At 34.4% G+C, this 14705-nt stretch overlaps 2 protein-coding genes across 4 annotated transcripts in view; both read right to left on the reverse strand.

Moving 5' to 3' along the window:
* LOC118749243 (structure-specific endonuclease subunit SLX4-like) overlaps positions 1-14705 on the reverse strand; it is a 194711-nt gene that overhangs the window by 23114 nt on the left and 156892 nt on the right. The window lies entirely within an intron of this gene.
* LOC118749244 (putative nuclease HARBI1) lies at positions 9058-10269 on the reverse strand. Its single transcript, XM_036484045.1, has 2 exons — positions 9704-10269; positions 9058-9640 (listed from the first exon to the last, which is right to left on the reverse strand). The coding sequence occupies exons 1-2, from the start codon at positions 9811-9813 to the stop codon at positions 9181-9183; spliced, it is 570 nt and encodes a 189-aa protein (XP_036339938.1). The 5' UTR covers positions 9814-10269; the 3' UTR covers positions 9058-9180.

Genomic DNA, 14705 nt, shown 5'->3' on the forward strand with positions numbered 1-14705 from the left:
ATGAAGATGAAGATGAAGATGAAGATGAAGATGAAGATGAAGATGAATATGAACATGAATATGAACATGAACATGAAAATGAACATGAACATGAACTTGAACATGAACATGAACATGAACATGAACATGAATATGAAAGTGTAGATAAACATAAACATAAACATTAAAAGCGATAGAGACAAAGATAGAGAGGAAGAAAGTGATAGGGATAAAAAGGAAATACAATTGAAGAATGTGCGATGTTATATTGTGATGTGTTATGCTACATATGTTATGTTATTGAATCTAATGCTATTCTATGTTATGTTATGCTAAGTAATAAGCTAAACTCCCCTCCACTTAACCCATTCCAACAAATTTTATTTCAGCTCAACTCAACTCACGTAAACTATCCTTAATTTTAGCGGTTGAATTTCAACCGCTGGGCGAACACTAGTACATATAATTGGGCCATACGATTCGGTAACGGTGACTACACCATGTGTTGATAGAAAGCTTATGTACATGCATTAGCATAGCTCAATAACATCCTTTTATGAACCATGCGTTAAGTTGAAAGGAATTCGTATAAATATCCTTCAAAGCAATCTTAATTAGAAGAATATCACAAGCTGTAATATATTTAGCTATAATTACCAAACCCTGGCAATAGTTCCCAAACCTTCGTAATAGTTCCTAAATATTTTCAAAATTAAAATAAAACCGTACCGACCAGATATTCCAATAACTGTAATCCTAGCCTATTAGACTTCTTTATCACCTCCAACTTGGCCCACATTTTAAAACTTGATCAAATAGCATTTATATCTGACCATGATTTAATCTTTTGTTCCCTAGATGTTGCCCTTAATACGTATCGTGATCTGAAGTCTTTGAATCCTAGTGCTTTGTACTATGATTTGTGTAATGTGTGTTGGAATGATGTGCGATTTCTTCAAAGTGTCGATGATAAACTTGATTTTTTAAATAATAATTTGAATTTGTTGTTCGACCTACATGTACCTCTACGTACTGTTTGTGCTGTCAACTCCTCATGCCCCTGGTATACCAAGGATGTACGTTCGGCTATAAGAAAACGAAACAAACTGCATGCAAAATGGAGACGAAATATGACTGACTTCTACTGGGCCCAATACAAAATGGCCCGGAACGAAGCTACACATACTATTAGAAAGGCGAAAAGCTTATACTTCAATAATAAATTAAATCCTTCTCTCCCCTCCAAAGATCTTTGGCGTAATATTAAAAACCTTAATGTGCATGGAAAAATTAAATCGAAATGTACCATTGATCCCGAGACACTAAATGATTTCTTTGTTAGTGCCTGCAATACCCTACCTCAAATCAGGGATGTTAATCTGGGACATTCTAGTATTGTAAAGGAATTTCAGTTTGAAGGAGTTAGTGAACTGGATGTGGTGAAAGCAATTATGAACATTAAGTCGAACGCTGTGGGAGATGATGGAATATCTCTGAAATTTATCAAAATTGCATTACCATATATTATAAGTACCATTACCCATATCATTAATTTTAGCTTCACAAGTGCATCATTCCCCTCTGCATTGAAAAAAGCTACTATTATACCCGTTGCTAAAAAAACAACTGCAGTTGATCCCAGTGATTACAGGCCAATCAGCATATTGCCTGCCTTTTCCAAGGTTTGTGAATCTCTAATGGCAGCACAGATCTCAGCTTATGTTCAACTAAATAACTTATTATCACCACACTGAGAAAAAGGATTAGTTTCGACAACTAAAGATATTTAGGCTGTGTGCGAGTTGACTTAAATTTTAATACCTAAACGAATATTACACTGGAAATTTCCAGCACTGCTACAATTTAGGAAAACAGCTGCTAAAACTGTGCGAGTTCGTTTGACAACCTAAATTGTTTGTTTTGGAATTTGAATTTGTTTGCTTTTAATAAATATATCTATAAAATGAATAATTTTGTGGTAGCTTTGGCACTATTTAACAATATAATAAATTTGCAACAGAAAAGGAGAATGCTCCATCCTGGCATCTATAAAAGAATCCGTTTGCTCTTCTGACCCTGCGAAATAATATACATCCATCGAATTACACATATAGTTATCTGAATGCAAAAATCAAATAAATTTATACTTACATCTTTCTGAATATTTTCTTTTTTGTGCCATAGCAATGATAAAAATTATTTAAAACATCAAAAAATCGTTGTTCACTTAATCGCTCGCTCAAATATATTTGACAGTTCAATTTAGGTTGAAAAGTATGCTCGCAGAAAATCTAAATTGTTCCTATTCACTGCGTTACCGACACTTTCCAGTGATTTAGGATTTTTCTCTATTTAGGTAGCAATTTAGACGTACTCGCACACAGCCTTAGTTCCCGAATTTTGACAATATTTGGGAACTGTGACCAAGGATTGGAAGGAACTATTACCACGGGTTGGTAATTATAACTAAATATATAAAAGCTTCTAATATTCATCTAGGTTGTACCAAATCGTTAATTTAGTTGAAGGGTTTGGTAAATACTAATAAATATTTTTTTGAACCGTATTTCTACAAATTCCATTCAACTTAACGTATGGTTCATAAAAGGATGTCATTAAGCTCTCCTAATACAGATAAGCTTTCTTTCAACACATGGTTTAGTCATAGTTAAAAGATCTTAGTTGAGGCAACCACGATTTGGTTTGAGAGCGGAACATATTCATGCTTGTGAGCAGTGATCGGACTTCTACCACATTGTGGTAGATCTACCACTTTTTTGAGCATCTACCACATCTACCACCCAAGGTCTGAAATCTACCACATATTACCATTTTTGAGTAGTTTTATTTTTGCTCGACATAATTTTCTTAATTTTAAGAGCAAAAATTGTCCAACACTAAACACTAACAACAGGCAGAATGGGATTATAAAATAAACTCTAAGATATTAAATTTTCTTAATATTCAATTTTTCGACAGGAAACGGTGTTTTATTGTGTTAAATTGCAAAATATATGATTTATAAAAATAACTAATAGCGAAAATGCTAAAAAACGGGGATTTTTGTGAAAGTGTTAGCAAATTTCAGTGCATCAAAAGCTTCTAAGTAAAGCGTTGTTTACCTTTACTTGAGAATTGTCTAAATCGGCAAATCCCAAGTAGCGGCTTCTGGAACGTGCCACATTTGTTCGCTACATCGTGATGTGATAAAAAGAAAAGCTGGCAGCACTCCGCAAGGTTACAGAAATCTTTCAAAATATGTTGGAAAAATATCTTGATATGGAAGGAACTGCTTTACACGTTCAAGAAAAAAAATTACCAAAACTCAACGCAATTTTTAGCAACTTCAATCTTGCACTTTATTATACTAAAATTATTTATTTTTTTAATTCTAATTAAATGTTTGCAATTTATCTGAAACCTTGCAAAATATGTTTAATTTTTGTACAAAGTTTGATCCAAAACCTGAGATCTACCACATTTTTTTGAAATCTACCACATTTTTTTCCAGATTCTACCACACAAATTTTTTTTAAGTCCGATCACTGCTTGTGAGCGACCCCTAAAGAATGTTCGTATGTTTCACATACGAAGAGCGCCAACTGAGCAATGCACACAGTCCAACTTATTGAATCGTTTGAATGTGCTAGTATGCCGACCATTGCATAAAAACGATTCAATGAATGAGATTGCGTGCGTGGAAATCATTGCTCCGCTACCACTGTTCGTATATGGGTGAAACACGCGTGTGGTCACAGAGCGCTCAGTAAGCTATGGCATGTCGATCACTGCGCTAGGTAGAGAGGGCTATGACATGCTCAGACTTGTTTGTCTCAGTTTCAGTTTTGCCATCGCGCGAGTTGTTTCGGTGTGCGCATTCATTCCAAAAAGTGCTTACGACACATAACGAAAATTACTGTATTCGCAAAAATAACTTACTCCACGTTGTTTTGAGCATATATATAATTGAAAACACAACTTTATAAAAATCTAAAGTTAAAAAAGCTCTGAAGCTAACTTTTTAACAGTTCACCCTTGCGATGAGCGGTCTACACAAGCGAATCATCGCCAGAGATCTATCGCAAAACATGAACAATCGCTAATTGTGACAGCAAGTTACGTCTAAAAGTGGTAGTTATTGGAATGGCTGCACCTATATATGTACATATACATAGATAGGCAAGCATCACTGGGAACCGTTTTCTCCTAGATTTCTAAATCGCATTAAGCGATTGTTACTTTCTTTTTAATTTTTGGGAAAGGGTAAAATTTTTTGTGGAAATTTTTAAGATTTTTTTTTAAATTTTGCACAAAATATGAAATTTTAATTTTTATGACTTTCGTTATAGACTGTCCTATCTACATACATATGTATCTATATACATACATAAAATTGTAGCTGTTTGTTGTTCGGACCGAACTCAAAAACCACTGGATAGAGTTCAGTCAAGTTGTCGGAGGTTATACCGTTCACATATGGTCCTATTATAGACTAACTACTAGAAAACTCTCTTGGTGGCACTGGAGTTGAGTCATTTATAAAGGTCGTATTTATTGACCAATTTCGTTCAAATTCGCCAATGTGAGCCACCTGTATGATGAATTCGTTTGCAAGAAATGGACCTGTTGGGTGGCGGTGGAGGCGATATATTTAGAAAATCCTTATTTTTAATACAACCTGGTTGAAATTTATAATAATCATTTCATGATAAGCAATGGTTTTGCAGAAAAGGGACCCAAGGATGGCGCTGCAGCCGTAATATATAGAAACCCCATGGGCTTGGCCTGCTTTGGCCCTATGTTTATTTTATGTGAATTTACTTTTCAGATTGTTAAATAAAATTATGTAAGCGCACCTTTGTCTGACGCCCTCATATACCCTAAATGCGATCTTGCATTTACCTCCGATTAAGGAGACTGCTCGGTGCGGCCGTTTTTGCAGCAGTAAGACTAAAAGAAACCAGTTCATAAATATTAATACGAATTAAAAAAGTGGAGAATTGGCTAGGAAAGATTCGACCACATCCGTCCAAGAAGGAACACGGATGGTATATCAATGGCTTCATTTGAACGATATTCAAGAGATCACACGACTCATTTAGCCAATGTACGGGAAAACTTTTCATCCTGAGGGGCTTCGAGGATTCTTGGCCCTCTTATAAAACGCTCATCTTTTCTCTCAGGCTTCCTTATAAGGACTTTTATTGGCTTCCGCATCGGACCAATGTTGTAGTTGCAAGATCAAAGGAGATTATACACGCTTGGCAGAGATTTCACAGGTGGAAATAAGAGCAAAGCTCATGACATCGAAAGGGACTAGTATTCCATATGGCATCAAAGACCAGGGCCCTTACTCTGTAGTTCGATTCGAAAGAAAATTTGTTCGCTTTCGAGTAATTCGTACTCTGAAAGAACCTTTCGAGTAGCATTCGTTCGATGTTCGAATTCCATTCTGTTCCCTTCGAATTTAATTTATCCCCTTTCGATTATCGAATATTTGGTACTCTCTGTTTCGAAAGCAAATGTCAAAATAGTGGAATGTTAGAAAATTCTATTCGACAACCACTTGGTAAACGGAGATCCACAAAAATGTAAGTTATTATGATTATAATAAAAAAATAAGTATTATTTTCATCGAAAAATCATTTTTAGGGCAGAAAGAGTTAAGCAACCAAACACGAAATCGCGACAGTTCGAAATCATGGTGAATTTTATGAAAGACCACAGTGATTTGGCGAAAGGCCAAATAAAGGGTTTAGCTGCAAAACAATTATCCAACAATCTTTGGAAAAGATTAGAGGCTGAGCTAAATTCAAGTGGACCTCCAACTCACAACTTTGTTGAATAGAAAAAGGTAAAAAATGTACTATATTCCCATTAATGTTAGTGTAACGCGCGTTAAACTTTTGTAGATATGGGCAGATTATAAGAGCAACATCAAAGCTAAGCTGCGAAGAAACAAAGAGAGCATGTCGGGCACAGGAGGTGGGCCATCGAAATTCTTCTCACTCACTGCAACGGAGGAACAAGTGGTTGCATTATTGAGCATTGACGAGGCAATAAATGGCGATGTCTGAGCCTCGCTTCGGTGCCAACCCACCATCTTGTAACTTATTTGATTCTGCAAACTCGGGGCCAAATAACGATGTTCACTCGGATGCAGAAAATCATAATCCAAATGCTCTTTCTCCTGACACATCACTCAATGTTCTTCCTACCATCTCCCCACCCAATGCGCTTCCTACCAACACACCACCGATAATTGCACGCTCAGTACCTCCAGGCAGAGATAATTTATTAAGATACCAAGTGGAAAAACAATGTAAACATCATGAAAATTCTGTGAAAAAAATTAGAAGAAATTAGTGAGAGTTTAAGTAGTTTAAGCAATTATTTTAGAAGAAATGTTGAACTAGAAGAAGCCAAACTTCAACTAGAGCGAGAGAAGTTTGAGTTTAAAAAAAAAAATGAAAAAAAAGAAACGCAAAATTAAAACAATTAAAATTAAAAGCAAGAAGATGTGAATATTAGTTTTAAGTATAGGTTTAAGTTTTGAAAAAAAAAACAATGAATTTCTTATGTCCTTTTGAGTTTCAATGTAGTTTTAGATATAGTTTAAGTGTCCTAAGTGTGGCTTATTAATGAATTTATTTATGTTAATGTATATAGTTCCTTTTATAGCGAAAAGACTGATGAATTTATTTTAAGTTTTTGACTTATTATTTAAAAACTTTTGGATATACGGTGTATATTCTGATTTTTTAATCACCATTTAAGCTACGAAAAGGCTGTGAATTCTTTATCATACTAACTATTTTTTTTTTTGAAACTACAGAATAAAGTTTTTTTATTATCATGAAACTAAACTATTTCTTATTTCGTCTCTTAGATTTCTAGAAATATTTGCCGCATTAGTTTCCGCTTCCTCAATGTTCTCAGTAACCAATAAATGTATATTAGGGCGGGTCGAAAATCTAATTTTTCTCAAATCCCTTGGTAATAGTGAAAATATATTGTATCATGAAGTCAACAACAAGCCTGCGAAATATTAGTCTTTCATTTTAATTGTAAGAGCCCGCGCATCGACCGCCAAGTGACCCACAGCACACTAGTCGAATAAGACCAATTCTTGTTAAAAATTCTGGGTTTAGCCAAAACTTTTGGTGCATATTATTAGATAATGAATCCTTTAACCCAAAAGATAAAGTCAAGTATCATTTCGCGCAGACCTTTATCTTATCGTTAATCTCAAACTCATCTATTTTCAAGAAAATTTTAATTGTTCTCTTGATAATTGCATTGGCCTATAGTCAAAAGATGTAAAGAACAATATTAATATTGCTGGCGTGCATTTAGATAGCTAGTTCCAAATATTCTAATCCTTTTTTAATATTAGCTATAGTTTGCGATTTTTTGCAAATTTAGGAACAATTTCGGTAGCTCTAATAGAATAGCCATTATTTTCCATCATCGCGGAAAAATTTTGTTTATGCAAATTAGTATGGAAACACTGAACCGGCACAACGTCTAGACACACTAATTGGTTTACTTATGTTTATGCATACAATATAAAAATTGCAAATATAAGAAAATGATAAAAAATTTTGTTCAAGATTTTTTTTATTTTAAAATAATTTGTTTATAATCTGAACTATTTTAGTCATATTATTATCAAAAATCAGTAACATTAAGTCTCGCCTTCAATTTGTTAATTATTACGCACCGATCGAGTAACATTTACCAAAGTTATATCGAAAAACTTAAGTGGATTTCCAGTTTTTTTCTAAAAAAATTTCTCTTCAATTGTATAAATAACCTTTAAATAAAAGAACCGGATTACAGAAAACTGTGCCAGCGAGTGACTTTTTTCGTTCAAGCTGAATGCAAAGCAATATCGTCCAATTGGAGAGTCCTCAAAGGGATTTCCCAGGATATGTTGAAGACTATTGCATTTACCTACAGACACTTTTTCACATAATGGAATTAACTAAAATATTTATGTATATCTAAACACTTATTGCGACTAATGAAACCATTCCGCACCGGTTTTCAAGACTGCAAAAATGGACTTTAAATAGGCGTTTCTCAACCTAATTGTAATGTATGTAAATACTTATATGTTTGAAACTACTATTAACTTGTCGAACGATTCCTAATCTTTGACAATACATTCATTCACCACGATCTTGAAAACTGACCAAATCGGCGTGACCAAGTCCATGGTCATTTTAATATTATATAAACATTAAAAGTTTTGAAATAAATCTCGTCCAACTTTTTTGTATTTTTCACTTGGTTGCTGAAGTAATGAAGAATTTAAAATTCATATGGGAAAATAATAGTTTTCTTATTTTTTATTTTAATATCTTAAAATCGTGTAGACTTATTGAAAAATGATAAATGAACGTGAGGTTCTAAATTTAATAGCCCTTAATTTGATATATCGTCCTGTTTATAACAATAACGCATTCCATAGATATTACAAGCCAAAGTTTCATTTTCGAAATTCATACACTTTGATTCAATTGCGCGGGCTAAAGAGAAGTTTTAAATTAATCTTTCGTAGCCAATAACAATTGGCTGAGACCTAAGACATCATAATATTACTATTACAATGCGGTCAAATGACTTTTATTTTCCCCCATACAAAATCGACCCAGCCTAATGTATATCTTCTGTGGGAAATACTTCTGAAGATTACAAATCAGCCTTAAATTGCAAACAAATATTGTGCAAAGTGCAGCAAAAGTTCATTATTGCTGAAACCTTTTGGGGAGCATAATGCAGTTCCCGTGCGGCCAAAAGACATCGAAACCTTCCTTTCAGCATTCCAAATACTCGTTCAATGATCGAACGCCCTTTGGCATGGCAATTATTGAACCGGCATTCCGCTGAATTTTCGGCTGAGTTTCGATAAGGAGTTAACATCCATGGTTCCAGCGGATATCCTGAGTCACCTTAAATTATTTAACTCAATTAGTAATAAATAAAAGATACACAAGTATTATTTGCTGCTAACCAAGAATCCGTATCCCTCTCTCGCCATTGTCAAAACGAGAATGTAAAGCCCTTCTTTCGCTGGACAGGTTCCATACATGGGAATCATGGCATGCACCACCGTATCGCGCGTCAACAGCTCTAATTCTCATGTTGTGGTCACACATCTAAGAATTTTAATTTGAAACCTTTTGTTGAAAACTTTTATGATAATGCAATACTTACAACCATTGCATTCATACTGTGCTTCAGTTTTCTGTTATAGTACAAATGCTCATTCCTTGTTGGTCTTGTCATTTGTATATGTGTGCCATCTATTGCAAACAACACGCCCGGAATTCCACACTTTTCATAGAAATATAATTTCGCCTCTGTTTCGTCTGCGTCCGTACTTGCAAAATTAATGTGTCGTTGACATAGCCTTTTCTCAATTGCTTTACACACTTCAATGAGGCAGCGTGACATTGATTGCTGAGAAAGGCCTACGTGTTGGTCTTGACCAATTTGGTGTTGGTATCCTCCTTGCCCCAATAATTTCAGTGCGGCGGCCAGCTTAATAATTGGGGGAATTGCTGTCGATTTTCGAGGAGTGCTTAACTCCGGCGTAATGGCATTTAGCACGTACCGAAACGCTTGCTTGTTTAGGCGGAAATTTTGCGTAAAACTGTAAAGGGATAATTATAAATACATAAAATATAAATAGTTAGAAATAAAGCAATCCTTTTACCATTTATCATTGAGAGTGAATATGTTGGCCTTATCCCTAAGCGCTCTCAATTGCACTCGTTCCGTCACTTGGTCTTCATCTGCTTCCAGCCATATCGCAACTGAATCCATTTGGTATTTTTTTTTATCAAGGACTTTCACTAATATTAAATAAATTTAACACAACAATTGAGTTCTTAAATGCACAATCTTCACAATCGCAATGTTAGCAATTTCATCTTCTTGTTTTGATTTTAGTTTCTTTCTTTATTTTGCTTTGCGTTTGACATTTGGCAAACAGTGTTGCTCTCTTTTTTCGAATATCTTCGAAAGTTGATTCGAACGAACTATGGAGTACGAATGGGGCTTCGATTCGAATTTGGCTTTCGAATAGAACAACCTTTCGAATCGAACTACAGAGTAAGGGCCCAGTTTTGGCCTTTTTTACTGTACAGACCGTTTTTTATTTTAAATGCTATTTTTGCATTGGCCCACGCAAATGTTCAAAATGTTTGTGTTTTTCTCTTGCTTTTCTTGCTTTATTTCGACACTATACATGTTGATGTTTTTTGAAATGTTTTAAGTTTTTATTTGCCTTAACGTATGTGTTTGAAAAAATAATATATATATAATTTTTGATATTCCAATAATTGGATTTATGTTATAACGTTAGATAAGTAGTTATAGTTTCCAGTTTTCATACTAAAATCCTATGAAAATTCACTATTTTGCTACTATCTCCCTCACTACCAGCGTAATACTTTTAAGGTTTAAATCGGTCTGGCTCTTGCTTTAGCAACCGAATTAATGTCTGGCAAATTAATTTCAGATTCATTAGTACTTAAACAACATATTAAATTTTGAGCTTTAATAAAATGAGTTGAAAAATAATTTTTTTTTTTTTTTTTAATAAAAAATTACGTGTAGCATGTTAGCAACAACGGACATGTCTGGCAATAATAAATCTACGTTTCTAAAAGCTAGTTAAAACCAATGGAAAGAAAATTAGCCTTACAAAAATGATTAAATAAATTGGCATTTTTAACTGTAAAGATACGATGCGCACTAGTCAACGCAACCATTACCGCCTGCCAGATGGCCCCCACGCTAACCGAGGGAGTGAGAGAGATGTCATATCAAAAAACAGCTGTCCTGAAGTTCCTGTTGCGAACAAACGCTAAGTTTCAGGGCATAATACTAGGTTTACATATAAGTAGATTATCTTCATTTTCGAGCTTAACTCCCTAATCTGTAAGTAGAAAAAGAGATTAGCCATACAAAATTCGTCCCTTGTTAATCTGTAATTATAAAACAATCTCAGATTTAACCGATAACTTTTTCGGTGTCCAACCTAGCTTTATCGATTATTTTTGCGAAGAAGGGGAGAAATGCCAATTGTAAAAGTAAACAAAAATGGATGCTAGCAAGGAAGAGGTTTGTAAAGGTATTTTTAATAAAATACTAGGTTAAAATATATTTAAAATAGCACTATAGAAGAAAAAAGTGATCACGGCGGCACGGAGAAGAAACATAACTTTTCCTTGAGATGTGAGAATAACAAGCACAACAAATTTGACGGCTAATAATTTGAGATTTGCCTGTGTAACCGGCGTGAGTGAAAAAAGCGCTTGGATTGAGATAATATTTATATGTGAACATACTTTAAGGGTCAGTAAACTCTTTACTATTGCGTTGACAAAACTTAAAAGTGAGTAGGCTTTAGGTATTATGTACACTAGTAGGGTGGTCCAAAAATGCATGCAAAAAAGTAAAGTCGGAATTTTTATGCCCTCACCCCCTAGGATTGTTCTATACCGAAAATATATTTAGAGGTCACTTAAAGCGCTCAAAATTTTCCATGTATATGTATATGGGGAAAAAACAAATTTTCGTAGAAATGGTATAGAATTCTTGAAAAGCAATATTTTTCGACCGGAAAACTCTGTTTCTATTCAGGAGATTCCCAGTAATAATACCCAATTATATTTTTAACCATTTTTTCATAGTAACCTTATTTTATAGGTCCGCCAAAACCCCTAGAAAATGCCAGAAAATGAAATGGGGGATAAATAAAAAATCTTTAGTGTTAAAAAATGGTTAAATAAATAATTGGATATTGTTACTGGAAGTCTCCTGAAGAGAACCAAAGCTTTCCGATCGAAAAATATTGATTTTCAATAATTCCATACCAATTCCACGAAAAGTGTTTTCCCTATATAAAATACATGGAAAACTTTGAGCGACCTCTAAATATTTTTTGATTTCAAAATAAAAAAATAGGGGCATATTTTTTTCGATATAGAACCATTCTAGGGGATGAGAGCATTGAAATTTCGACTTTACTTATATTGGACCACCCTAATGTACACCCAGAAAAAGATCAGCTAATAATTTTGTCAACACATGATTTGGTAACTAATCAAATAATGTAACTATAACCAAGTAATGTGTTGCAAGCAGAGACCCAAAATAATTATTACTCTAATATTTGAGATCAAAAACGTCGCCTTGTTTTAAGCGAAATTTTTTTCGTATTTGTATATTAGTTATTTACGAGAAATACCTTTTTTCGTCTCGTGGGATGATTATTTTCAGATGGAAACTATTTATGTCTTTTCTTAATAATTATATGGGATTTTTATTTTTCACGTCTCTCGGGACGTTTATTTCCAGACGAATATTATTTACGTCTTCTCATAATAATTATGTGGGACTTTTATTTTTTTCATCTCGCGGGACGTTTATTTCTAGACGGAAAGGATTTACGCCTTGTCATAATAATTATGTGGGACTTTTATTTTTTTTTCGTCTCGTAGGACGTTTATTTTAAGACGGAAATGATTTACGTCTTTTCATAATAATTATATGCGACTTTTTTTTCGTCTCTCGTGGCGTTTATTTCAAGACGACAACGATTTACGTTTTCTCTTAATAGAATCGGTACATGTACTGCCGATTTCACGAAATTAAACGCAAATATATCCGAGCTCGATTATTGGAATTTGATTTGCTAACATCTGGCAACCCTTTTCAATTAACTAAAACCACGTAAAAGCAAAGCCCTTTAATTTGACACCACGTTTTTGAAAATCGAACGAACGATACAGATTTGATGACATGAACAATCGTGGCGTTAAATTTTAATGCGTCAAATCTCCGAAACTCAAGAAGTTCCATTCTTTTATTTATAATTATTAGGAGAAGACGTAAATCATTTCCGTCTTGAAATAAGCGTCCCGAGAGACGAAAAATTAAAAATCCCATATAATTATTATGAAAAGACGTAAATCATATTCGTATTGAAATAAACGTCCCGAAAAACGAAAAAAAATCCCATATAATTCTTATGAGAAGACGTAAATAATTTCCGTCTTGAAATAAACATCCCGAGAGACGAGAAAAAATAAAAGCCCCATATAATTATAATGAGATGGCGAAAATAATTTAAATTTTAAAATAATCGTCCCGCGAGACGAAAACAACTTTTCCATTGTTCAGTAATAATTATAGAGCAATATTTAATTTTATTTCTGATAATCGTTATGGTCTCTGGTTGCGAGAAATATACTTATCTGATTTTTTTCTGGGTATAGTTTAAGTGACTAACAAATAAGAAAGCCAATCCCGCATAAAAATCACAATCCCGCGGTCATCAATCCAGCGAATACGCGCGATTTGCGGAACTGAAAAAAATCATATTATTTCCTCTAAACAGTTATATTCAAAATTGGTATGTAAAATAGACGATTTAGTTTAGAAAATCTACGTATTTACTTCTAATTAGGTTGACTTTTTTCATAATATTTCGGAAGGAATGATAGTCTTTAAAGTTTCATCTTTTAAATTCGATCTTATTTTATTGCACAATCAGGAACTTCTGATTTTGGTGATTGTGCATAGTTTCATAGGTATGTGGTCAAAATCGCTATATCTGTTGGGTATTTTTCAGAAGAAAATATATCATAATCAGTGTTGCCAGTTTAGCCTTTTTGAGGTCAGATCTAGCTTTTTTCCTTTGTCGTTAGCTTCGAAATTTAGGATTTAGCTTCGTGGCTTTTTTCTAGCCTTTTCTTATTTTCAAAGTAGCATTTTTTAAGGACAATCTTCCACAATATTTGTAGTAACACTAAATTATTGTTCCGGTTCAGTTTTACTTGATGAAATGTTAAGCGAATATCACCCAGCGGCATCGCTCCGTCCGACGAAATTTACTCAGCGAACTCGTTCGGTTTATACTTTTACAGTTTTTTCATGGGCTCTCAAGTGTCCCTATAAAACCAGGAACGGCATGTTATTTCTTAGAACTCTGCACCCCACGGGAATGACGTCAAGCACTACATCGTGAGGGAGAAAGGTAGTTAGTCGCCGCTGCTATGCCGTAGCCATTCAGGGGTCCTTAGCCCCTTCATCGCCTCTGCTATTGCGTTACATGTTGCGAAGTTTGTATCTGGTACTGTCAAATCGCATACACTCAAAAAAGACGTCTTCTATTACATCTCCTCCGCAGTGGTCGCATATGGGTTCCGGTTCGTGTTTGAATCGGTATGCTTTGAAGCACCCATGTCGAGTTAAACATTTTGTCAAATAGAAATCGACTCAAAAAAGATGTCTTCTATTACATCTCCTCCGCAGTGGTCGCATAAGGGTTCCGGTTCGTGTTTGAATCGGTATGCTTTGAAGCACCCGTGTCGAGTTAAACATTTTGTCAAATAGAAATCGACTTCGCCGTTTAGTCTGCTTCATTTGCGTGTATATACGGTTTGCTCTTCACTAATGTAATCGTATTGTAATGTATGAAGATATTTGGTGGTACAAATCAGGGATGTTGCGAATGTGGAATTTTAGACATCCGCGGATGCGAATGCGGATGCGAATATCTAACAGCTAACATCCGCAGATGCGAATGCGAATGCGGATGTTAAGTATTTTTAAGAAACGATTAGAATCTAGCATAATGGCGAGGCCAAACCAGATGTGTCAGGTTGTCTAAAGTTTTTAAAAAGAATTCTTCATTCTCATTACTT

Source organism: Rhagoletis pomonella, unplaced genomic scaffold, assembly GCF_013731165.1.
Source record: "Rhagoletis pomonella isolate Grant_MI unplaced genomic scaffold, Rhpom_1.0 Rhpom_scaffold_00014, whole genome shotgun sequence".
NCBI lineage: Eukaryota > Metazoa > Arthropoda > Insecta > Diptera > Tephritidae > Rhagoletis > Rhagoletis pomonella.

Excerpts from the sequence above, each read along its gene's own strand:
- LOC118749244 (XM_036484045.1), bottom strand. The coding sequence starts at position 9,813 with ATGGATTCAGTTGCGATATGGCTGGAAGCAGATGAAGACCAAGTGACG. Across the intron at positions 9,641-9,703 it reads TTCACTCTCAATGATAAATG|TTTTACGCAAAATTTCCGCC; the intron begins GTAAAAGGATTG and ends ATCCCTTTACAG.